The sequence below is a fragment of the Aotus nancymaae genome, unplaced genomic scaffold (assembly GCF_030222135.1).
Source record: "Aotus nancymaae isolate 86718 unplaced genomic scaffold, 86718_ANA_hifiasm-v0.15.2.pri h1tg000006l, whole genome shotgun sequence".
In the NCBI taxonomy this organism is placed as follows: domain Eukaryota; kingdom Metazoa; phylum Chordata; class Mammalia; order Primates; family Aotidae; genus Aotus; species Aotus nancymaae.
The window spans coordinates 8776537-8803525 of NW_026988417.1; the positions used below are offsets into that span (position 1 = coordinate 8776537).

The 26989-nt window shown below is 40.4% G+C and overlaps 1 protein-coding gene across 3 annotated transcripts in view; it reads left to right on the forward strand.

The window, feature by feature from the left end:
• Positions 1-4019: 4019 nt before the first annotated feature.
• The window catches only part of STX18 (syntaxin 18), a 117880-nt gene continuing 94910 nt past the window's right edge, over positions 4020-26989 (forward strand). For 2 of the 3 annotated variants that reach the window (XR_010338528.1, XM_064365636.1), the window contains exon 1: positions 4085-4271. Coding sequence is in view for 2 of the 3 variants with exons in the window: in XM_064365636.1 (XP_064221706.1) it covers positions 4104-4271 (168 nt within the window). In the remaining variant the exon portion in view is untranslated. Of the gene's footprint in view, positions 4272-26989 lie in introns of all 3 variants that reach the window. The other variant, XM_012466998.3, reaches the window with a different exon arrangement.

The window sequence follows — 26989 nt, forward strand, 5'->3', positions numbered from 1 at the left end:
GTCTTTCCTCATAAAGGTCTTCATCCTCACCATCATCACATCAAGTAGGCTGAGGAACAGGAAGGGTTGGTCTTGCTTTCTTAGGGGTGGCAAAGGCAGAAGAAAGTCTGAGTATTAGTGGACGCAGGCAGTTCAAGCCTGTGTTGTTCAAGAGTCGACAGCATATTTTTCAGAATGGTGTCTGTCCCAATTAAATTCTACCATGGCATTGTCACAGTCTTCCAAGGTTTCTGTCACTCTGACCCTGCCAGCCTGGTCTTTTCCATTGGTTAGGTTTAGGTGCAATACAACTCTTCCTTCCTCTCCATGCTTCATTCTCTGAGAAATAATACTGTTATGAAGGTGAGTGGAGAATACATCTACTATTCTTGTTTTGGTAGATACCTAGATATGGATGTCATCAGTCAGGACAGGAGAGTTAACAAAACCCCACAAATCTGTGGACAACAGCAAAGATCTTCTCACTCTCAGTACATGTCTGTGATGGTTAATATTGAATTCAACTTGATTGAAGGATGTAAAGTATTGTTTATGAGTATGTCTGTCAGGGTGTTGCCAAAGGAGATTAACATTTGAGTCAGTGAAATGGGAAAGGCAGACCCATTCTCAATCTGGGTGGGCACCATCTAATCAGCTGTCAGTGTGGCCAGAAGAAAAGCAGGCAGAAGAATGTGGAAAGACTAGACTGGCTTAGTCTTCTGGCCTACATCTTTCTCCTGAGCTGGATGGTTCCTGCCCTTGAACATCAGACTCCAAGTTCTTCAGCTTTGGGACTTGGGACTGGCTTTTCTTGCTCCTTAGCTTGCAGATGGCCTGTTGTGGGACCTCACCTTGTGATCATGTGAGTCAATACTCCTTAATAAACTCTCCTTTATATATACATCTAGCCTTAGTTCTGTCCCTCTAGAGAACCCTGACTAATACAATGTCCTTGGTTGGCTATGTTCCATGTCATCTTTACTTAAGGACTCAGGCTGATGGAACATTGGAACATTAAGGGTTGTCACAGCAGAGGGAAAAGAGAGCATGGTGAATCACACATTAGCTCTTAAATTTGCTATCCAGAAATGACACATTGGTTTTCACTGGCAGCCTACATCTAGTCTGCTTGTATAGGGGTTGCTGCTATATGGAGCTATATTTAGGGATGCCAGTACAATTATCCTGGCTGACTCCTCTACCCTTCATAGTTGGAAATTTGTGCATAAATTCTGACTCCCTAACATCTTAACAAATGATAGCCTACTGTTGACCAGAATCCTTATATATAACATAAACAGCCAGTTAACATATATTTTGTATGTCATGTGTATTAGATACTGTATCATTCCAATAAAGTAAGCTAGAGAAAAGAAAATGGTATTAAAATCATAGGAAGAGAAAATATATTTACTATCCATTAAATGGAAGTGGATCATGATAAAGTAAAGGTCTTCATCCTCAACATCATCACATCAAGTAGGCTGAGGAACAGGAGGGGTTGGTCTTGCTTACTTAGGGGTGGCAAAGGCAGAAGAAAGTCTGAGTATTAGTGGACGCATGCAGTTCAAGCCTGTGTTGTTCAAGAGTCGAATACATATTTTTCAGAACAGTGTCTGGCCCAATCAATATCTGCTGAATGCATAAAGAAAACATGATCTGTGCACTACAGCCAACTGGGCAGTTGTGTACTGCATCCAACAGGCTGGGCATGGTGGCACACGCCTATAGTCCTCGCTACTCAGGAGGCTGAACCGAGAGGATCATTTGAGCCCTGCAGTTGCAGTAGTATACTCTCACAAGATTTCTGCTCCCCCTTTTAATCCACAGCCCCTTTCAGCTTTATGGAGTTTAATACAGTTATCAGTCCATGGTCAATGAAGTCACTTCGCTCTTTGAAATTAAAGAGTAAACACAAAATTTAAAAAGCACAACCCACATCTCATGGTCTGTGGAAAGTTCAGCAGCCTCCTCAAGATCTCTGTGACTCTTCCAGGAATTTTATGTACTGTGGTCACTTGTGGATTTACAGCCTGATGTTTTGAGCTCACTTGAATCTTATATCCACCACAATTTTCTCTGCTCTTGCAAATCCACACAGAAAACTTAGATCTTTGTCCCTACCCTTCTACCCAAAATATCCAACTGCACCAAACACACTGTTCACACAAGGCACCACTCACTGAAGGCTCGGTATAGTTCAGCCTCCCTCCCACTCAAAAATCCTTCCCAGTTACCTATTTTGTACTTTCCTGGCCCCTCCCTTGGTTCTGGCTTCTCTTTTTTCCCCCCTAATTCAAACCCCCTCACTTAATTATGCAGAGCAATCTCTCTTTCCCTCTACTGTGCCCCAGGCTTAACTTTGCATAGCCAAAAACTCATTAATGTCTGGATTAAACAAAGGGCCATTTATGCAAGATAGAATCATTGGAAGAGATTTTGTAATTTCTTTCTCTTTTCCTCAGTAGGTGGAAGAAAGCTGTATAGAAATGTATTTTCCTTAAACTGCAAGGAATGGCTACAGTTTGGGTTTAAATAATCTTTTCCTTCCTCCTTTCTGGTAAATACATACTTTCTTGACATCTATTTCTGATCAACTTTATTTCTTTAACATAGTGGTTCTCAAACTTTTGGTCTCAACTGTTTTGCACACTTAAAAATTGCTAAGGGCTGTAAACTATTTTTGTTTATATTGACATGATCAACATTTACTATATGAGAAATTAAAACGAAAACTTTGTATGTCTTTGAAAACCTTTTTAAAAGTCTGGCTTAATAGAAAACAGCTGTTCTGCATTCATTCCATTGCAATATCACACACAGTCCCTAACAAACTCAAGTGTATACAACTCATGAGGAAATGAGAGTGAAAAGGCAAATAACATCTTAGTATTATGAAAATAGTTTTATATTGATGACCATTAAAACCACTGTATTAACACATATTCTACTTGTGCGTCCTCTTTATGAACAAAAACTTGAGATTTTGATTTAAAACTGAACCATAGGCCAGGCAAGGTGGCACGTGCCTACAGTCCCGGCTATTCAGGAGGCGGAGCCGGGGAGGATCATTTGAGCCCTAGGGTTCCAGTGATTAGTGAGCTAGGATGGCATCTTTTAACAGCCACTGTAATCCAGCCTGGGCAACATAGTGAGACCCCCATCTTAAACACACACACACACACACCCAGAACCATGAACCAAAAATGCAGAAGAAACTCATTGACTGACTTGTCATTGTTTATAACTATGACTCAAAATGGTACATTTGAAAACTATGCATGAAGGATGAACAGAATCCAGCGGCATTAGGGCCACCCTTTCACCTCTGTCTCCATCTAAAATTCCTATTCATCCTTCAAATATCTGCACAGGTGACGCCTTCTCTCTAGAGCCTCTTCCTCACCACAAATTAGAGTGATTATAATAATAACATTATTAACGATAACTACCATTTATTGGTCACTTACTAGGAGCCAAGAAACACCAAAACACAGCACGCGTCAGCTCATTTAATTTTCACAGTAAACTCCGAGGAGGATGCTGGCTTCACTTTACAGAAGAGGTGGCGGAAGGCTGGAGAACAAAGGCCTCTGGATCTGTGCCTTGCACACCTGCTCTGTCCCAGCACTTATTGCACCCCGAGGGTCACCGTCCACGTGCCTCTGTCCTGCTGAAGGTGAGTCCTTGCAGTCAAAGGTCAAGGGGTCTCGCCTTCGCGTCCCCCGCAACCAAATCGTCCGGGCTCAGTGAGGGAGCCACCAGAAGGGAAGGAGCCTCCCAGCTTCCCGGTCCTTATGCTCCCGGAGCCCAAAAGCCCCAGACAGGCACAGGAGAGCTCTCTGAGCTCTCCGCGCTGCTAAACCCGCCAAGCTTTACGGGGAGAAGGGAGTGCCCGTGAGGAAGTTGCCGGGTCCCTCCTCCTCTAGGCGCGCCGGCTTAGGCCGGAACCTTTTTCCTCCCGCCGCGGTAGCCGGGCGCAGGCCGGAACCTTTCTTCTCGCGTCGCCGTTGCCGGGGGAAGGCGTGCGGGGCAGGACCAGTCCTCTAGCTGCCGGATTAGCGCCGCGGTCGCCGGCTGCTGACGTGGGCGGGTCCCGTTTGGGGCTGCGGGTGCGGGTCGCTATGGCGGTGGATATCACGCTGCTATTCCGGGCCAGCGTCAAGACCGTGAAGACGCGGAACAAGGCGCTGGGAGTGGCGGTGGGCGGCGGGGTCGATGGCAGCCGGGATGAGCTTTTCCGCCGGAGCCCCCGGCCCAAGGGCGACTTCTCCAGCCGGGCCCGCGAAGTGGTAAGCTGGTTGCTATGGAAACGGCGGCTTGAGGAGGGGACAGACCTGCGACAGGGACCCCGGGCCCCAAACCAGACCCCGTCCCGTAAGCATTGTGTGAAGAGGGTGGCCCCAAGGAGGACAGTAGAGTTAGCCTCAGCCGACAGCTTCTGGGGGAAGGAACAGCCTTATTTCGAGGAAGGGGGACGCATATTGGGGAACGGATTTCTCCTTCGGCTTCGGGGTTTAGGGGGCGAAGAAGGAGACGCTCAGAAATCTCTATCTGGAAAGTGGAGGGCGGCTTTGTGAGGTCATGAGATCGCCGTCACTACAGACTTGCACTCAGGGGAAGCTTCCTCACAGTCCTTCGCTTCCTGTCGAAGCACTGACCACACGGTATTTGCCTGTTCTGTTTGCTTGCCTGCCTCCCACCCCCAGTTGAGATTAAAACCGTATTCAACCGAACCCTTTCTTCACTTTGTCTCCGCAATAAGTAGGACTCACTTCCTCTTGAGACAGGTTTAGGATAATCTTTCACAAAGTGTTAAGTCATCTCAACTACTTTCTGTTTCCTGGACAGAGCAGGTGTTCCTTCATCTCCCTGGGAATAGGAAACTTTTCGTTAAGGGACGGGACAGTGTTGTTTTCATCTCAGAATACATGACTTACAGCATTGCTTAGTAAATGTTTGTTGAATGAATGAATGAATGAACAAATGGCTGTCTTTCCCACGAGACAGAAAACTGCACAACGGGAGAGATGTTTGTCTTGTTCCCTATTGTATATGTGACACCAAGGGGGGGATCTAGTTTTTGTGGGGCCTAAAGCTTATATAATTCCGTCTGCTCTTTTTAAGAAATGAAAACCGCCAAGAAAGGTTGAGAGCTTTGGAAGTTTGAAGTGAGGGACCCTGAAGCTTAAGCTTCATTAATTTCACACTAAATCTACCTCTGCTTGGCATACACTTGGCACTGTATAGACACTCAGATATTTTTGAATGAATGTATGCATGCGTGCATTAATGACAGTTAGCCAAGGATACTTAAACCTCAGAAAGAGAATTGGACCAGATGAATACACTCACCCCATTGATGAACATCTATGAAGCACTTGCTACCAGCCTCGTGTTAGAGTAACATGATGTAAAAGGAGTGGTGGAGCATACGGACATAGAAATAAAACAAGTACCGTAAAGCCCTGTAAGTGTTGTGTAGGGCACAAAGAAGAATGTGGTCAGTTCTACCTGAGGATCAGAAAAGGCTTTATAGAGGTATTGATGCCTAAAACAAATCTTGAAAGAGGATTAGTTGGTTTCAGTGCAGACGAGGTGGGAAAGGGCATCTCAGGCTAGGAGCATAGTGTGCGCTAAGGTATGGAGGTAGGTAATTGTCTGACATAAGTTGGTTCATAAACATTTGAGTGGGACTGGAATGTGGGACTTCTCATAAAAATTGGAACAGAGTGGCAGCAGGGGGAGATCTTGAAGGGCTTTGTATATCACTGCAGAGTTTGAATTTGGCCTTGTAGCTGGTCAGATGTCATATAATAGAGAAAGGACCAGTGATGGAGCAAGCCAAGAGACCAGGTCGTTGTCTGAACCATGCAACTATTAGCTACATGATTTCATTAGGCAAGTTTTAAGACCTCATTTTATTTACCTGTGAATGGTCCTTTTTTTTTCCTCCTCCTCTTAAAAAACTACCTTGATCCTCTCTATATAACACATCAAAGTGGGAGCTTTCTACGTTGAAGTGAGAGGAAGAGAAACAGGACATTCTCCCTCCTTATACTCCCAGTTTGTCCCAAGCACTTCCTGAGGTTCCTTTTGTAGAACTGTGGTATAATATAATAGTATTGTCTTTTGAAGGGCCGCTTCTAACTCTGAAACCACTGATTTATTAGCACTGTGCTAATTTTGAGTCCTGCTCAAGGAAAGGGGTGATTTGGGAATTGGAGAGGCAAGAGGCAACAGTTGGGTTGGCAAGCCCTTTGGAGAGCCCTGTCATCACTTCCACCTCTCCCTGAGTGGTGAAATGTGTTTTAGGCTTTTGAGTTTATGGGCCTCCGGGACAGTAACAGTAACAGTCCCTTAGGGTGCTGAGTTCCCTGTCACTGGAAGTAATTAAACAGAGTGATGACTGCTTTTTAGAGATGTTTGAGAAGAACTTTGTTGGACCACATGACAGTGAAACTTCCAATTCTGTGGCACATGCCTGTAATCCCAGCTACTCAGGAGGCTGAGGCAAGAGAATTGCCTGAACCCAGGAGGCGGAGGTTGCAGTGAGCCGAGATCGCGCCATTGCACTCCAGCCTGGGTAACAAGAGCGAAACTCCGTCTCAAATAAATAAATAAATAAATAGAAACTTCCAATTCTGCTATGTATTGATGTGGGTAGGTGTCACATCACCTTAAGTGAGTATATGGGCTGTGTTGTTCAGAGACACGGTCCCCCTGACCTAGAGGAAACATACATTCTTTTAAGCAGTTTTGATTTTCTGTTGTCATTGCTTTGTGTGTTATCTCCTATACTTGCAACTGTTTCCCACTCCCTATCTTTTCTTGTGGAAAGTTTAACTAGAAGAGCTAATGATGGATGTCCTGTGCTTTTACTACAGTTAGATGTGTCAAAAGTTTGGCTGTTATTTTGTTTGGCCTGGATTCCTTATACAGAAAAGTCTGGTCAATACCAGAAGCACATATTCTGATTTAGGTTTAGCCCTGATTGTCAGATCTAAGGAAATGTAGTAAGTTATAGTATGCCTGTTGGTAAGTGCCTTCCTTGAAGCATTTGCTGTCACTTCTAGGATGCATTTTGTCTGGCTCAATTTCTGTTCTTCCATTCCATCCTCAAATATATGCCTGGTGCCAGATTTCCATCTCACCGAATTGTTGTAAAGGCGATATTAAGTTTAATAAAATTGCATTGAAACTAAATTTTCCTCCCCACCTCCCACCAACAGGCTGCTTTCTTCTGCATCATTCTTTTAAACATTTAACTTTTATGCTCAGTTTTGCTAAATTTATATATACTCAAATGCATGTCTACCCATTAAATTACAAATGGAGAGTAACAACTTTTCAGATTATTTGGGAGAGGAACTTATATTATTTGAACAACTCCAAATAATAATGAATATGTCACTCTACAATGGGAATTTGATTAGTTAACTCATTTGAAGTGTGGGACTAATGAGGACTGTGGGATTGGAAAGAGACCTGGGCCTTGGGTTCAAATCTGGCTTCTTGTACTTAGAAATGGGTGAACTTGGGCAAGTCTGACTCTCACTTTCCATTTCTATAAAATGGACATGATAATACCCTACTTAACTCACAAGCTAAGTTGGGTAGCTTGTGAGTTACCCTACTCACATAGTCTATATGTATATATTTTAAGGAACCAGACTGATTATTATTGTTCCCCTAAACTACCTCCCCTCTCCTCATGTAGGCCATTTAGACATGTTTTCTTTAGTGGCACCAAGCTATATTTTCCAAACCACTTAGCTTTCTTGCACTTCCGTTCCTTGCTTGTAAAGGGAGCCAAGTTAAGTGCATGAGGAATGAGTGAAAATCCTGTGCAGGTGCTCACGAGTCAGTGGTGCTGCAGAAGTACTGTCTGCGTTTGTAAAAGACAGTGGCATTTCTTTGTCAATGTGAAACTCTTTCAGTGATGGCAGATGTGTGCCAGGTATGCAGCTGTTACTTTCTCTTCTTCCCTGTGATCATGGAAGCCAATGCTAATTTCTTAGTGGATCCCTATAGCTCAGAATCCTTTACAACATTGTACCCCAGGAGCCATTACCAATTCAAGTTGAAATCTTCTTGGCATATAGTAAAAGTAGAATCTGTATGCTTAGAGCAGACCCATTTTTTTTTTTTTTTTTTTTTTTTTAGGCACTCAAAAGGACCTTGAGTTCATTTTGTTAATAGGTAAGAAAACTAACACCCAAATAAGTGAAATGACTTGCCCAAAGTCATGGCAGTTGAGGTCATAGGACAGAGCCAGAAGTAGAAGCCAGGTCCTTTGACCTGGTTTAATGCTGCTCTCTCCCTCCCCCCTACATCCTCCTATAATTTTTAAACCAGAATTCCCTTGGTTTCTGAATGGCAGTGCGTTTCTTCTTCTTGAGTTACTTCTGCATATTGAATGGAACTTGGGGCAGAAAGACTTGGATTTGAATGCCTCTTACCTGCTATATGAAATTGGGGAAGTTACTTAATTTCAGTTACCTTATTAACTCACTCTATTTAGTCTGAAATAGAGTGAGTAATGGCAACCTTATAAAGCTGTTAGATGAAATAAGAAAAGGTATGCAGGTGCCTGCATGAGTCTTAGTTCTTTTGGTTCCAAGTGATGGTAACCTAATGTAAACTAACCTGAACAAAGTGGAAATGCCTTAGCTCATGTAACTGGGAAATCCAGGGATAGAACTTCTTTCTCTAGCTCTTATCCATAAAGCCCCAGGAAGGAACTCTAATTGGTCCTGCTTGATCCTAAGCTCTCTCTTACAGTAGTCATTATGGCCAGAGGGATGTTTCTATAATTTTTCAGGTCTATGTCCACCTCAGTCTGTGGTTAGTAGGTGGCTTGGATACTATGTAGCCCCACCAGAACCATGGAAAAGACAGTGCTGTGTCTGGGAGTGGGAATTGAAGGAATGTTGGGCAAACAAAAGCAACAGAAACATCCCTCACGGTGCCTCGGACAGTGCCTGATGTGCCTTCACCTTGCCTGCCTGGCTGTCTTCAACTCTGTGGGGAATGAGAAACTAGAAATGCAGGAGTTTATCATTTATTTATTTATTTATTTTTTGAGACGGAGTCTTGCTCTGTCACCCAGACTGGAGTGCAGTAGTATGATCTCAGCTCACTGCAACCTCCTCCTCCCCGGTTCAAGCGATTCTCCTGCCTCAGCCTCCCTAGTAGCTGGGACTATAGGTACATGCCACCACACCTGGCCAATTTTTGTATTTTTAGGAGAGATGAGGTTTCACCATGTTGACCAGGATGGTCTCCATCTCTTGACCTTCTGATCTACCCACCTTGGCCTCCCAAAGTGTTGGGATTACAGGTGTGAGCCACCACGCCCAGCCGAAATGCAGGAGTTTACAATGGCAGGTTCTGGGGTGAGAATAGACCTGGAGATGCCTCATAGTGGCATAGTGGCAGCTATTCTATTCTCTTACTGACTTATAGAGGTTATAGCGGCCAGGGGAAGCTACCACACAGGTGACCAAGAAACCTGTAATCACCGAACTGCTGTGCAGAGGCAGCAGGGGCTGCTGAAGAGCACTAGACAGGAAAGCAGAAACCTGTGTTCTAGGCCCAGGTCTGCCAGTAAGTGGGCTGCTCACATGATCTCTCTGGGTCTCAGTTTCCACATTAGTAAAACTGAGAGCTGGGACTAGATAACTGCAGAGATTTCTTGTAGAATAAAGACATTTTTATTCTAAATAAGGTAATAGTGATCCTGAATTGCTGGGAACTCTATTTTCAGATTAGGCATGCAGATGAGATTTTGTTCTTCTTAATAATACGTTCTTTTGTGGAAGCTAAACTAACTTCCTTCCTTCCTTCCTTCCTTCCTTTCTTCCTTTTCTTTCCTTTCCTTTTCTTTCCTTTCTTGATGGAGTCTTGCCCTGTCACCCATGCTGGAGTGCAATGGCACAATCTCAGCTCACTGCAACATCTACCTTGTGGGTTCAAACGATTCTCCTTCCTCAGACTCCTGAGTAGCTGAGATTACAAGTGTCTGCCACCACACCCAACTAATTTTTGTATTTTTGGTAGAGATGGAGTTTCACCATGTTAGCCAGGCTGGTCTCTAACTCCTGACCTTGTGATCCGCCTGCCTTGGCCTCCCAAAGTGCTGGAATTACAGGCGTGAGCCACAGTGCCTGGCTGTTTACTTATTTTTAAGAATTGATTATCTTGAGTTTTTAGCTGAAATTCAGAGTTCTTGGAATGGCCCAAAGCCAGATGATCTGGTCCTGCTACCTCTCTGGCCTCATCTCCCCTCCCCCTCCTTTTGCTCACTCTACTCCAGCAACTCTGGCCTCTGATTTTCTCACATGCACCAGGCACATTCTCCCCTTAGAACCTTTGCATCTGTTGTTCCCTCTACCTGGAACACTTTTCTCCTAGATTCCATATGGCTTGATCTTTCAGTTCCTCAGGTCTCTGGCTAAATGTTGCCTCCGTGAGGCCTTCCTTGACTGCCCTGCGTAAAGTGGCAACCTTTTTCTGTCCCTTCCCCTAGCATATCATATATCAATTTATTAATTGTCTAGTAGAATATATATTTCCTGAAAATGAAGAACTTTGTGTTGGTAGCACTGAATCTGTAGCTTCACTGAATCTGAACAGTGTAGGGATGCAGGTGCTTAATACATATTTCTTCAATTAATGAGTAATTGTTAATCTACTGTGTCTTTCTCAGTTTTTGAACTAGGTGATCTCTCTCCAAGGCTCATTGCAGTTCTAAAGCTGTGTGGTCTTCACATGATTCTTGAATATTACCTGATGCACATTTATACTTAGTCAAGTATTAGGAGTAAACATTCAGTAACAGTACCTTTTATTTTATTACTAAGATTCAGTTCCTCCCTCAAGAAGTTACACTGTAGTGGAAAAGCAGACACAAGAAGTGCAACAAGTCAGGTATGATTGACAGCTGTAGCTTTTTTAGCATTGATTCCCCAAGTCCTCCTCGATTTCCTTTTCTGAAGCAGTATTGACTTTGTATACCAGTGTTGGGACCCAAAGGTTGAGCTGGGACCACCGGGATTATAAATTTTATCCAAGGATTGAGCAGGGGATTTCAGTTGAGAGAGCATTTCAAAGAAGCAGAATCAGGGAACAGATACAATGAGTCTATGAGAGGCAAGAAGGATAGGAGATAGGGCCAAACCATACGAAAGTAGGATCAGCAAACAGTGGTGGTTTAGAATGCAAGCTGTGATCAGAGCATGAGTGTGCTGAGTCGTATAGATTTCTTTTTACATATGGCAGGAACCTTTTAGATAATGAAATAAGGAGCAGTTTTGGTAAAAGCTGGATGAGAGGTTTGGGGAGAGAGGTTTGGGGAGAGAGGTTCATTCACCAGCCTGCCCTTCTGCTCCCTTCCCCCTCTCCTCAAGGGACTCCTAGAAACCAACCAGAGGTCTCAGAGACACACAGTTTAAAAACCACTGCCTTAATGCTCTCCAAGGCCCCTTTTAGCTTCATGATGCTGTGCTTTTAGGGATTGCAGTAACTGAGTGTGTATTGTAAGCAGAACTCACCACTGCAGAATTTTCATGAGATTGTGAGTCCTTTGTTTGGATTACACTTCTGAATTTTGCCCAAGACTTAGAAGGACTGTAAGTTTTGAAATATATTTGTCCAATAATTGATTTATACCTTCATCCAATAAACAGTGAACATCTCGTGTGTCAGGCATTGTGGGGTCATAAAAAACTCAGGCATATGTCCCTGTTCTTTGAAAATACTGGTAGAGGATACCTAAATCTCTTTGGGGGAGAATCTGTGGAGACCTCAGAAAGTGATCATCAAACTGGGCCTTGAAGAAGAAAAACCATTCCACCAGACGTAGGTAGAAGGGGTGGATGTGAGCAAAGGCAGTGGCACACAACAGCAGGGGAATGTGGGAGCCAGAGGCAAGACTGGTGTGACTAGAGCCCTTTTCTGGAGGAGGCCTGGGTGAGGGTCAGAGTGTCAGGGGATGAGGATGTGCTGGAGTGGGTTAGAGCAGGGGTCCATAAACTGGCCCACAGGCCAAATCTGGCCCACTGCTTATTTTTGTAAATAAAGTTTTATTGGAACGAGTCATGTTCGTCTGTTTAAATATCGGCCAAGGATGCATTCATGATACCATGATACAGCAGCAGAAATACAGCCTGCAAAGGCCTGTAAAACCTACAATATTTACTGTCTGACCCTTTAGAGAAAAAGTTTGCCAACTGTTAGATGAGAGCATTGTTAGCGGTGCTGAAGAGTTTGTATTTTATGCTCTGGGCTATGCAGCAGAAGCATGAAAGGATCGTGTTTGTATTTTAAAATGATCCACAGTGTTGATGATGGGTTTGAAATGTAACAAGACTGACATCGAGAGCTAAGTAGGATGCTGTTGTTGTAATTCAGGTGAAACTGAAGAGCCAGTGACAGTAAAGTTGGATGGGAGAAAATAGATGAAGTGGGTATTTAGTATTTAGTAGGTAGACTCCACAAACTTAGTAAAACTTAGTAACTAACTAGTGGAAATAGAAAGAGGAGGAAGTGGAATAATTCCCAGCTTTCTGGTTGGAAAAATTAAATGGTAGACGATTACAGTAACAGTGTTTTCAGGGTTAGAGTTCATGCCAGTTATTCATGCCTTTTTCTCAATTCTAAATAGTAGAGAATAGATCCAAGGAGTCCAGTGGACATTGGAGTTTTATTAAGACAGCACGTGGTAGATAACTCCCCAGCGGCAGTGCTTCCTGATAAACCTGGAACATAGTTGGAACTCGGTGGGATCCTTCAGCTTTGTCATATTTAGACCTTGGAGACAGTTCAGTACAAAATAGATACCCAGTGCATACATACCTATGCCCAGCCAGTGACATGGAGATTGAGACTTGTCTTACCAATAGGACAAACACTAGGCTGGGCCTTATGGTAGCGAGAAGTACAAGGGGATAGAGACTCAGTAGGGCCCATGTAGATACCAGGTTCTCTTCTGTTATTCTCAGTTCTGCTTTCTTTATTTTTGAATGAAACTCATCTTGGGGGTACTGATTATATCACGTGTTGTAGAAGCATGATTCTCAGGGGTAGTTGGGTTCATTTCCTCCTGCATTCTAAGAAGAATCCGGAGTCTGTCAAAGAGTTCCCTCTTCCTCACTTTTTGAGTTGGCAAGTGATCAGCCATTATGTGTACTAGGGTAGGGCTACAGAAACATGTCCTCTCAGTGTGACATTTTAGTGAATTCTTCCCATCAGGGGCTGGCTTCATTTTGCAGGCTCAAGAACCAGATTTATGTACATATTAAGGCTAGAACCATCTGTCAGGGCAGATATCAGTCAAGCTCACATCAACTTGTGTATAAGTCAGAATACCAGTTAATTAACTAATGTGCAGAAGGATACAAATTTTGGAAACTCAATCATTTTTGAGTTTCTGCTATAGGTCAGGAATTCTGTTAAGGACTTTATGTACCCAATCTTATTTACTTTTTCTCTTTTTCAGGGGATAGAAATATATTATTAAGTGATTTTATAATATTGATTGTATTATGAATAATGTGATTGTTGAATTCATGTAAAGTTGGTTTGAGGTCTCTTACTATATGGCAATCCATGTTGGCTCCCTCTGGTGGGTAAAGTGTCAGTGATGTCTGCAAATGTTAATTACGGCTTATGGCATGAAAACTGTTTTATGTTTAAAGCATCTTAGATTTAAAATTGACTTAAAAATAGGCACCTTCAAAACTCCTCTAAAAGAAAGTGAGTAAACCAGAGGAATGAAAGTATGATATGTTGAATTAACCCAATAACTCAGATATGGAAAGCTTGCAGCACAGTTGAAATTTTAAACTCGGTAATACTTTTTTGTTTCTTACAGACTTTCAGATTCTCAAAGTCTATGAATAGTAAAGTTTGCCAGCTTCTGCTTATCACCATCTAACATATGTCTGTTTGTTAAAATGTTCTTATCATGGAATTTGTAAGGTGTATTTAACCGAGAGAGAGAATCTTTCCATTTCACCATATCGTAACATTTCTAATTTATAGTCAAATGATAAGAAAACTCTGGTGAAATGAACACTTGCCTTTTGTTGGATATTTTCTCCAGCAGTAAATTCTGTAGTCTTAGCAGAAGTAACAGGCCACAGCATATCTTAACTCACAGGAATTGAGAAAGGAATTAAAAAGTGTAAGTTTTGAATTATAAATATTTTTGGCCTTTGCTAGTGATTTACTATGTGATCTTGGAGAACTCACCTAACCTCTCTGGGTGTCACTCTTCTGATTTTTTTAATGAGTGGTTTTGACTAGATAATCCTAAGGACCTTTTCAATAAGATGGTTGCATGACTCAGTACTCTTTTTTCCTGAAAGTCCCTGCATATATTTTAAAATACTTTTGCAATGATAACTGCCTGTTACTTTGTGATATTTTCCTGGAGTCTCCGAAAGAGTTAGGTGATTGTTTTCCCCAAGAGTTAGCATTTGGTATGCTTCCACAAATGTATTTGATTTGAAAGTGGTCATATAATTTTATAATGGACTTTTATCAGCAGGGCACATTTTTGAAGTTGGCTATTTTAAAATCTGATTATAAAATTAGTAAGTGCTCATTAAACAGAATAAAGAAGAAAATAGTTCACATTTAGTACTACTGTCAGAAAATAGCCATTGTTAAAATCCTGGTTAACTTTCCAGACATTTTTTCCTATTAAATAAAATCAGGATTTTTTACAATACTGTTATGTAATCACTCTCTACATGTCCCCCTCTTTCTTGGGGATGTGGAGAGGGGTTACATAACAGTGTTGTAGAAAACGATATACTTTGGAAATTTTTTAATATCAGTATATATTGCTCTTACCATCAGTTTATTTGGCTGAACAGCTATTAAAAATAGTTACAAAAAATTAATTTACCCAAACCCCTATTGAAAGCTCTTTAGGCTGCTTCTAGTTTATTAGCATTTTAAGTAAACACAGTATTTTTTTTACCAAACTTTTTTCAAATTTATCATAGCCTCTTAAAAAGACACAAAAATTAGTTTCTGTTTAATATTTTCTCAGATATAAAAATTTGAATGTCCTAATATTGATAAAAGGAAAATTATTGCTAAATTATTTGAAAATATTTAATGTTTTAGAATTTATTATCAGTGCTGGATGAGTATTAAAAAAGGCATGAAATTAGAGGCAGACTAGTTAGGAAAGCTTTGACATGGGATCAGAGCCTTGAAGAGCAAGTAAAATGGATGAATGGTGAGCATGAGCCTTGTGTGCTCAGTGACAGTAAGGAAACCAGCCTAACAAGGCCAGTGGGGGCTTCTTATTCAGCAGTGTGAAATCGCAGAGGTGCTTTATGGCCTGATTGCAGAGGCCTTGAGAGCCTTCGTGTAACATTAGTGGGCAAATGTCAATGGTGATCCTGTATCTAATTAATGACCATTTAAAATATAATGAAACATTTATAGTAACAACAAAAAGAGTTTCTAGTAATAACCTTAAAAAGAAATGTAAATGACCTAGTTGAAGCAAACTGCAAAATTTTGTAGACAGATATAGAAGATTTGAATAAATAGAAACACATATTGTATACATGGAAGGGAAGAAAAAGTGTTGTCAACACATCATTTATTACTTTAGTGCTTGATTTGGCAGCACGTATACTAAAACATTTTAACACCAAAAAATAATATATGCATATATGAATTTTTCAGTGAAACCCATTAGTCCAGGTGTGTGTGTGTGTGTGTGTGTGTGTGTGTGTAAATTTTATCCATGCTAAAGGATGTGTTGTAAATCAGTAAGAAAAGGAAGATTTATTCAGTGATTGGGAATAATTGGTTAGCACTTTGGGAAAAAAAAAATTTTTAGTTTCTTGTCTCATACATGCATTAAAATAAATTTCTAGGTGGATTACATGTAATTGTAAAAACGAAACTGAAGAAAATGAAGATGAGTGTTGACATACTTTGTAGAAGTGGGAAGTCTTTCTGAGTTTAAAAGTTTAGCCGGATATGGTGCCTCATGTCTGTAATCCCAGGACTTTGGGAGGCCACGGTGGGTGGATCACTTGAGTTTAGGACTTTGAGACCAGCTTGGGCAACATGGCAGTATCTCATTGCTACAAAAAAAAAAAAAAAAAAAAAAAGAAACACACCTGTAATCTCAGCTAACTGGGAGGCTGAGGTGGGAGGATTGCTTGAACCCAGGAGGGAGAGTTGCTGTGAGCCAAGATTGTGCCGTTGCACTCCAGCTAAGAAAAAAACAAAGTTTGCAGCAGCAGCAGTCTCTTTTTTCTTTTCTTTTTTTTCACAAAGCCTTAGAAATGTTCACAGAACAGCAGCAGCCTTAATAATACAATAATGATAATAATGATTTTGATGATGATAGTGATGGCAGCTGTCACAAGTGCTTTACATAGAGACACTACAGCGTTATTGCCAAGTATGAAGAAATTATTAGGTAAATGTGGCATATTGAAGAGTATGTCATGACATGAGAATTATTGTATATAATTAATATATGCTTATATTATTATGTTAGCTTAAAAAAATAACTACCCAAACCAATTACAATTAAAACTATGTATGCAAACCCAAAAAACTCTAGGCATGGAAGTAATGACCGGAAGGGAATACACCAAAATGTTAACCATGGCTATTTCTGAATGATGGGACTTGGGTGATTTATTTTTCTGCTTCTATCATCCAGAATTTCTTTAATGAGCACATTTACTTTTGAAATGAAAAGCAAAACAGAACAAGTAAAACTCCTGGCAGATGAGTTTTTATTTGCAGTGGTAGGAAATGGAGAATTAATAGCTTTTGATTAGAAAGCTGTTATGAGTAAGCAATATCTAATTCTATATTAAATGTGCAGTGGAGGGATGGGGGTTATTTAAAGGAAGTCTGTGGTAAAATCTTTTGTAAAGGGAGTAATTTTCCTTTAACTCAGCTGGATTTCCCATACAGGTTCTTAACCTATATGACAAAATCATCCACAAATGTTGCATTGATGTCTTAGCTTTCTGGTTGTTATTCTAAAACATAATAAATGATGATAATGGCTGCCACTTGTTGAGCACCTACTCTACCTGGCCCTGTGTTAAAAGCTTTATAATTTATTTGACTATCCTTTCAAGTTAGTATCCTTTTTTCATGAAGCAACTGAGATTCAGAAGGTTAGGCCGTCTCCCAAGATGACGTCGCTGGTGCTGTGAGATGAGTAGTCGTGGCACATGTGTGCTGTGCCCCTTGGATTGCCTGCCACCTCCCCAGCTCTTGGGCAGGCACAGGTGTGCTGTGGCAAGTGTGTCCCAGCCTGGGAGCTGTGCTCCACTTGGCATTCCACAGACCAAGCCTCTGAGGACTTGCTCCTTAGTGTATTGTCATATCGTCTACTCTCTTTAGGAGCATATTTTGGTACATACATTATACATTTGAAAGTGTATGAGTAGCTTTTGGGGAAATACAGCTGCTTCTAAACCAAACTTTTTCTTTTAATCAGCAATTACCTTGTGACCATGCATTTCTTAAAGGTAAGTGTTGAGGTATGCTTTTGGGGAAAAGGGAAAAAGATTTGTGGTTTTAATTAGTAAAATCTTTGAGAAGGAAGGAGACCCAACTTACGGATTATAAACGTTTGAAAAGGTATAATTCCCTTTTCTGTTGTTGGGATACCAGTTTTTAATTTTATTTGTTCATTAAACAGTCAGTTCCATGGAGGTCTCTGGAACTGAAATGGCTTTTTGGAATTGCCCAGTTGAGGCAAAGGGCCAGGGCTTTTTAGCCACTGCATTGGCCAGCCATTGTCTGTGGGCTTCTCCCAGGGAACAGCCCTAGAGTTGGGTGAGGCACCTTCCTGCTGCTTGAGACACACTTGGCTGTGAGCCAGCAGCAGGCAGTTCTCCCAACATCCGGGTTAAAAGGGCCTTGAGCCTAAAGGCCCAGTTTAGCCACACAGCCTGTATTAGTTCATTTTCTGCATTGCCATAAAGAAATACCTGGAGATGGGTAATTTATAAAGAAAAGAGGTTAATTTTGGCTCATGATTCTGTAGACTGTACAAGAAGCATGGCATTGGCATCTGCTTCTGTGAAGTCTCAGGAAGCTCACAATCATGGCAGGAGGTGAAGAGGGAGCAGGAGTGTCACGTGGTGAGAGAGAGCAAGAGGAGAGAAGGGGGAGGTCCCAGACTCAATTAAACAACCAGATCTTGTGTGAACGGAGTGAGAATTCACTTAACATCAAGGGGACAGCACTGAGCCATTCATGAGGGATCAGCCCCCATGATCCATCACCTTCTAGCAGGCCCCACCCCCAGTATTGGGGATCACATCTTTATGGGCTGCATAGTGGGGTTTCCTGGCCCTTTGGCTTCTGAGAGGGGTCAACTAATGGGAGGCTCCAGCAGGAGATGGGAGGACTGGAAAAGAGGAGGTGACTTGGGAACTGGGTTGAAGCTTTGCATCCACAGCCCATGACTTAGGTTAGATGTCTGCCCACCAGCTCCAGAATTTTTCCCTTATGTATGTCAAGCATCCTGGGGCTTAGGATGGATTTAGCCAGTAGGCTAGTACCAGGCAGCTATGGACAGGGCAGCATTGCAGCCTCACTCAGGGTGACCCTGAAAGACAGTGGCAAAGGAAAGACTTCCCTGTGCCTACTTGGGCAAATCATCACTGCCTTTTAATTTAAGGTATATATATAAAATTTTGTTTTCTTTCCTTCTCTTTCTTAGGCTCAGCATTACAGTGCGAAAAGTCAGGTATTTTAGGCTCACACAGATTTTTCTCTCAGTGTGGCAATTCATACTTTCCCTCCAAATATGACCTGGTAAATGACTCTGTGGCATGTTGACTGTAAATCTGAACTGAAATGGAATCTGTAACCCATTATCAAATTCTGAATCAAGCTGCCTTCTCCTTCTGCAGTTGTTGTTTCAGTGGAAATGTGTGTTTTTATTCTGTCAATGGACAGTTTGTATACCTAATATTAAAAGGGAATCATATAATGAATATTTGACGTAAAAGAAGCTAGTTAAATACTTCAACTCCAAGGGTTTCTATGAAAGTAATAAGGAAATTACATTTAATTTTAACTGGTAGAAAGATTTTTAAAATGTTATTGCTGTTAAGCATTTATTACCCACACTCAACCCTTTTTTGCAAGTGAATTCCCAAAGCACAATTCATCTTTATATAGGTGGAAAGGAAGTATTCTTGCAAAATATGTAGTTTGATGTCTTCTTCCTCACTATGGAGAGAAGCGTATTTTCCAAAGAATAGAATGTGATGGTTGATTGGAAACTTTTGGAGTTACCGGCTAGCTCTACCTCTTGAAATAAGAAAATATATATAAATGGGTCCCCAGATGAAGGCGTCATGGGGTTCTTTACAGCCCTAATTGACTCCAGACACGGAGGCAGTGATTTGTAAGCAAGCAATGACAAGAGGAAGTTAAATCAAAATTAAATTAAGAGAAGGAAGAAAAAAGAAGAGCTATCAAGGAGAGGTGATGAATTTTTTGAAAGCTTCTAAATACTTATCTGTGGGTAAATGATTGAAAATCTGTGAATATATCTCACTTATGTTGAAAGATGAAATCTGGAAACATTTCAGTCCTAAAAAAAGACCTTACTTCTACTTCTCTTAGAAGTCTTTTTTTTTTTTTCGATTTTTTTTTTTTTTTTAAGAGATAGAGTCTCACTGTGTTGCCCAGGCTGGCCTCAAACTCTTGGGCTCAAGCATCCTTCTGCCTAAGCCTCCTGAGTAGCTGGGATTATGCATGCACACCACCATGCCTGGCTTCAGAAGTCTTTTAAAATATTCATTACTTGGTACAGTTCAACCAGTACAGGCGTATTTGCTTTTATACTTTTCCATTGACTCAACTGCAATAAAAATCAGTATCTCCCATGATGCACATGAAGTGGTATATTGGGAGGATTGGTTTTCCTGTTTACATTTTGACATTTTGTTGTTCCAGCTTGTATAAATAAAAATCTAAGAATTCGAGCTCACTAGACAGCTCCTCCACCCTGACTGCCATTTTTGCAGTTACATCAGTCATTTTCCCTTTTCGTGTCCTCCTCTATCCAGTTAATTATCAAGCCCAAGAAGATAGACACTGGGTTCCACTCCCCTCACAGCACAGAGCACAGTTCAGTACACAGTATTTGGAAATAAATTAAGTGAATAAGGACCTGCTCTTTTTCTCTGTCTCATCCATTCTGCTGCTACCAGTGGGGGTTCAGACTCCTATCATCTTGTGCCTGAGCTGATGCAGTAATGATGAGCCCTAGTCCCTCTCCAAACTAAGCCACTGTGTGGAAAATGTTGCTTTCATCAGTACTTTGGCTCAGAAGTGCTCAGTACTGCTCATTCTCCATGCAAGGAATTCTCAGATATTCGGTCTTTATAAAGCTAGCCTACCCACATTTCCAGTGTTAAACTCCATACTTCCTCCATCATCCCACCAGCTTTCACCATGTTGCTCTGTTAGCAGTCCCCTCCGCTTCTTGCCTCTTTCTTCGGCTCCTGCTATTTCTCTTGTCTGGACTGCTTGCTCTCCTTCACTTTCTCAAATTCCATTGATCTTGAAAGATACATTCTAGCCTAAGCTAGTCTCCTGAATTGAAAGCATTTGCTGCCTGTATTCCTTACTATAGAAATATCTATGGACTGTGACATCTCTTGCCTTATTATTTTGTGTTTTTATTTAATAATAACATTGTCACTTCACTATCCAGCTGCTATTGTGTTATCTCTCCAATGATATGGTTTATTTTGGGGCTTATTTCAGGCATGGGGGATGGAAAGGAGAGAGCAGGACTCTATTTTCATGCTGCTTTGTATTTAGCACAGTGTCTCTTGTCCCCAGTAATAGAGCCTTTAGACAGAATAGATACCATATCTTCCTCTTCTTTGTATTCCCAGCACTTGCAGAGCATCTGGCCCATAGTAGGGATTCTTACGTGGCATTTGAATAAATGAACAGAAGGCACACCTCAAATATGTGTTTAGTAGTTTTACCCCCAAACTAAAAGAATCAACATAGCTAATTTTCCATCTTTTAAGAGCCATAAATTCCAGTTTTCCATTTAGCTTTTTTCATCATTAACAGTTCTCCCTCAAGCACTTCTCCTTTGCCTACCTTCAACTTCATACTGAAATTTAAATCAATTTCCTTTCATTCTTTTCTCTGTGAAATTGGAGAACAGCTGTTTAGTCACCTCCTTATAAATAACCCTTCAATAAGTTAAATTGCCTCTAGGATTTGCTTTCTCCAGATTAAATTATCCCAAAGCCTTTTCTTTTTTATCATAAAGGCCTTTTCAAAAACAAACATTCGTTATTTTTTTATTTCTTTTTCTAGCTCTTTATAAAACTTTATTCTTGTCATAAATGTACCACAGGTTACTCTTATATAGGCCTGACTGATGCTGTCTGGAATGGAAAGGTTTCTTTTCACATCTGGAATCTCATTCTCCTATTTGTGTTGTAGAGTATCTTGTTAGCTTTTCTTTCTTTCTTTCTTTTTAACTTCATATCCTATCGGATTTAATTTGCGGTTCACTCTTACCCTCTCCCTGTTTGTCTCCTTTTTCTGTACATTTCTTCAAATGTGTAGCTTGATTTTCTTCCCATAAACACTAACTTGCTTTATCAGGAGTCTTATGGTTATAAGTTACGGAGAACCCAATGCAAATTAGCTTAAGTGATCAAAGGAATTTATTGATTTATATCACTGGAAAGTCTAGTGGTATGACTTAACCCCTGGCATGGCTGGTCTTGGTGAACTAAACAGTGTCACCACAGGCCTGGTTTTCCTTGCTCTCTCTATTCTGCCTTGCACACACAGTGTTGGCCACTCCTTTAAGGCGCCTCTGATGCCCTTGCTTTGTGGCAGCCACTGAGCTGCAGTACTTGCAGACCTCACTTTCTCATACTGCTTCATCCAGAGGAAGAGAGAGGCTCTTTCCTTGCTTGGGTTTCAGATTTCCTTACTGGCTCACATTGAGTGATATTCTTATCCTCAATCCACTCCTGTCCCACGAAAAGGATATACTGCTTATCTTGGTCTACTTAGGACCCAGCTCTGCACCTGACACAGTGTGTTACTTATACCCAATATACTTGGCTGAGAATCAGGGAAGAATGGTTTCCAAAGGAAGTTTGGGAGCTATTTTCAGAAGGAGGGGAGCAATGCATGTGGGTGGCCAACAAGAGATGTACATTGTATTCAAAATTGTGCCCATTCATTCTGCTTTAGACATTATAAATATCACTTTGAACTGAGGGTATCTCTGAGAATAAATTATTCATTCACTTACTCATAGTCACTTACTTTTAAGCACCAACTATATGCCAGGCATACAACTTGGTTAGGTATTGGGTGTACAAACATGAGTGAGACAATGTCTGACTTTGAGAAACATATAGTCTAGGGAAGCAATAGACCTAGAGGCACATAACTAAAGCATGTTCTAAGAAGTGCTGCTATCAAAGGGTCTATGGACACAGGTGGAAGTGAAGAACTCAGTGGGAGGGTTAAGCGGAGGGGACATAACAGGAGAGGTGAATTTCAAGCTAAGCCTTGAAGGGTAAAAAGAGATTTCCCTAGAATGGGAAAGGAATGGCATCTTGAAGCCCATAGTAAACCATAAAAAGTTTTCAGTAGGGGACTAACATGATTAGGTATGTATTTGAGAAAGATCATTCTGCTGGTAGTTGGTGGATTTGGCAGAGGTGAGAAGGACTGGCAGCAAGGAGGAGGACCAGTTGAGCTGTTGCAGTAATCAAGTCTAATCAAGATACAGCAAGAACCTGAACTCAGCTTGCTGCCAATAGAGACAGAGAGTAGACTCAAGATATGTTTGACAGGAGCTGGGACTTGTTAATGTAGGAGATGAAAATCAGTGGTTATTAGATGACTTCGAGGTATTTGTTGTGGATAACTAGGTAGGTGGTTAAGATGAGTTCAGTTTTGTAGTTATTTGAGGTGCCTGCTGAACACCCAAGGGGCACGTTCCCCAGGCAGTTGTAAAAATAGAAATGTACTAAAGGAAAGATTTCTAAGCCAGGAATTTCGACTGGAGAAGACATCAGAATGTAAATGGAGATTGAAGCTTTGAGGAAAGAGTAGGATCACCCAAGGGGAATTTCAAATCAGAAGAAAAGAGGGCTGCAGAGTAGTCCCTGAGAAAACACGTCTGAGAGGCCAGCAGAGGATAGGAAACCCAAGGAGGCCGCTATGGAGAACTTAGGCCTGTGGATCCCTTCACGTAACAGGCTTGATTAGAGGTAATGTCACCTGGAATGATTTGTGCCATGATGGTTAGGAACATGAACTCTGGGCTCTACCACCTCCTGTGGTTGATCTGTGGGTAAAATATTTAACTTCGTTTCCTCATCTGTGTAATGGGAATAAAAGTCATACCTAATTTTGGAAGATTAAAGTGAGTAAAGCACCTTGAAAGTGCTTAGCACATAAGAAGTGCTATAAAGTGTTTGATAAATAAACACATAAGCCAGTATACACATGTGTTTGTACATTTCTGTGTCTCTGCAGTCACATAGCTATTGGCCAGTTAATCCAAAATTCAAAATTAGTTTTTTTTGGACTTAAATCATTTGATTTTCTGGAAACTCTAATGTTTCCATTGCAACAATACAAGTATCTGACTTCTTGAAAGTTTTCCAGATTATTTACTGGATTATTTTTTTTTTTGATGATTAATTTTACCTCTGACTTTGATATACTTTTCTTTGTTTCTTCCACACTTCACATTTTTTTTTTATTGTTCCTAATACTTTACAGCGTACAGCTTTCATTTGTTTTTAAAATTTACTTTCTCAGAATCATTCCTAAAGTTCTGGAATGCTCTGTGAGTTACTCCTCCACATTTTGGTCAGTTTCTCGTGTGTTACTTTTAATCAGGCTACTTTTCTCATCCATCTGTAGGAATTGGCAATATCCTCAACTCCTCCCCTTTATGGTCAGGGATATGAACTTACTGTCTTCTTCTTTCATTTTCCCAAGTAAATGTCGAACCACTGATTAGATCTGTGTGCCCACAATAACATAAGCAGGCACGAAGCTTAAATCTGATTTAAAGGAGAGGACTGCACAGCCTCTTACTCCATTAAGATTTTTTTAAGAGTCTAGATTAAAATAGAACAGTATTCAGGGTGTGAGTATATTGCTGAGTCTCTAACACTCATTGAACCAGACATCGTGTGTGTTCATTTTAAATGATGGGGTGGGTCATTTTTATATTTATTATGAACACAAACACTGATGCTAACAACTGACATGTGAAAGGAAAGCAGGCAGTAGTGATGAAAACCATTTAATGATTAGTGAGGAAACAAATATTGTTTAATGAAAATAAAAACCATGTCCAAAGGGCCTAATGCTGACTTTTGGAAATATAACCATGTTGCGGTCTTTTGTGTACCCTCTGTCCTGTACAGTAGATATTGTTTAAAATTGCTTGGGAACTGGAGCTTGCAATTGTGAGCCTGGAATGTCCTGCAGATAATTAAGTTGTGGTCAGGCTTTGGAAAAATAAAAAGTTCTCGAACTATGATTTTATAAACATGCTACAATAACATTTCTTTATATTTAACAGTTTCTTATAGAAAGTTGATACTCTCATGAGGCATTGATTAAAGGTAAAACATCAAGAAAGAAAAAATATTAAATTAAAACTTCACTTAGGATGTTGACAGTTGGCTTGTAATATTAAACAGATGTGTATGTTCCTGGGGATATTCTTCTTTCTGAACTGAATTGCTAAGTTGTATTTTTTTTTAATGACAACTACAAATTTTTGATCAGTTAATAATTTTAAATACCCTTTACAATCTTCTGTATTCTAACTTCATCTGTAGTTTGAGCCCTCTCAATGATATAATGATTGGTGAAATCTTTGCTGCCTCTTCTAAAGTCTTTCATTTTCTTTCTTTCTTCTTTATCTGCCCCCCCCCACCCCCCAACCAAAAGCTTAACTGGGCTCTTCTGATTTGATGATGCATACTTGGAGATTGATTCCTTGAAATAATTTTAGGATCATTGGGTGGAATTCTACCCTCGCAGATTTATGTCTGTAGTTTACTTCCATATAAGCTTCACTTTGGCATTTGAGTGCACAAGTTGACCTACATTGTGGTATTGTGTTTGTGTGGTCAATTGTAAAGGCTTCATAATACGTCTATATAACCAGCCATGCAGATCGGCCTGTACCCCATGCTGTGGGGCCAAAGAAATGTCAGTGAGGGGACCTAAAGGAAACCAGGCCCTGGAGTAAAAAGAGATTCAGTAAATTTTTCTTTTTGCTTATGAGGATTTTGCCAGACTTTCGCATTCTGTTGGACGAGTAACAGAGTCTAATGAGGGCTGTAGAGTGGGGTGAAGGGATGGGTTAGGTGGGTGGGCAGTCTTTGGTAAATGAAGTCAGGTGGCATTTTGTAGGATGTGGTGAAAATGTTTTGCATCTTCAAAGATTGTTAAGTCTTTTTGCAAGACTAGATAAATTGTACAATGTTGTGTTTAGGATGATGAATTTTTTTTAGATACTAAAGATCATTTTGATTGTAAGTCTTCAACATGTGGACATCTTATGTTTTCTGAAAGATATATTTCACTAGGCAGGAGTCTTTGATTAACCTGGAGGAAGTTTTGTTGCTTTGAGCAGATTTATTTATCTTGGAACTATGTATTGTTTGCACAGTCTTCTTTTTGGAATCAGTGTTTTTTTTCTCTGCAGATTCCATTTGGGAAGCTTTGGTTGGGAGCCTTAAGTATATGGAAGGCATTTTCAATAAACACAAACAAAGGCCAGCTAGACTGTCTGAACAAATATGATTATGTATTTTATCATAGAAAACTTTAACTTCAGGAATTATGAATTCATTTTTAATAGCACATTACTTAAAAGTGGCTATTTGTTCTTTATATCTAACAGTATAGTTTTTTAGGTGTCCTATTTCTTAAAGTCTGATTTCAAAGCAAAAATATTTAAAGTGCATTTTTATATGAAAGGATTTGATGAGTACACATTTCATGTCTTCAACTTTTGTTCTCTAGCTCACTGTTTTAGAATTGCACTTATTATATTTTGTGTGTGTGGAAGGAAGGAGACCAAATTTCTATATATGATGTCTTAACAGATTTAATCGAATCAGTGCCATATTCTCCTGGAAATTTGAGATGCTCATTAACAGCGCCCTGTTGGGAAAGAGTTGGGAACATTGACTATATGCAAAAATACTATTTAAATTCAGCATAATTTGTTCTTCTAGAAAGAGCAACCATTTTAATGTAAGAATCTGAAAAGCAATAAAAGGTATCTGTTATCTGTGAAGGTTTGTACCAGTTAGCTTGTTTCTGAGCTTCATGTTTCTTTCATTCCAGTTCTCCCAATGTTTTACTATGAAGGAATACTGCAAATATTTTAAATACTTCGTTGTAACCGGAATTCTAATTATGAACAGGTTTAAGTAGGAAATGCTGTTTTGTTTTACCATTATTACTGCATCATAAGATAAATGATACTCTTTTATAGATATTTTGGGTTGGCTCACTGATCCTAATTTCAGTGTTATGCCTGACTTAGCAATAAGCTGCTGCGATCAGCTAAAGGGAATTGTATTAGGCAGGCTTTATTTTTCTGTTTCACTGTGGTATTGCAGTTTTGTCCACCTTTAAGTTAGAAAAGCATGGTTTTAGTATTTCAGTTTTCTTGTTCAATAATTCTACCATGGGGAAAGGGAAGTAGAAAGTTTTCCAGAGTAGATGATGATTCAACGATTACACCATTTGAACTACTCGTTCTGTTAAAATCTCATTTGATCATTCCCTTTTTTGCCTATATAGTGTTCAGTTCTTCTCAGCTATTTTACAGCTAATGAATTTGGTTCTATTATGGAGAAGGTAATACATGCTCATTTTTGCAGCATGTTAATTCTATTAACTATTCAGCAACTGACTTGGGAATGGAAGGCAC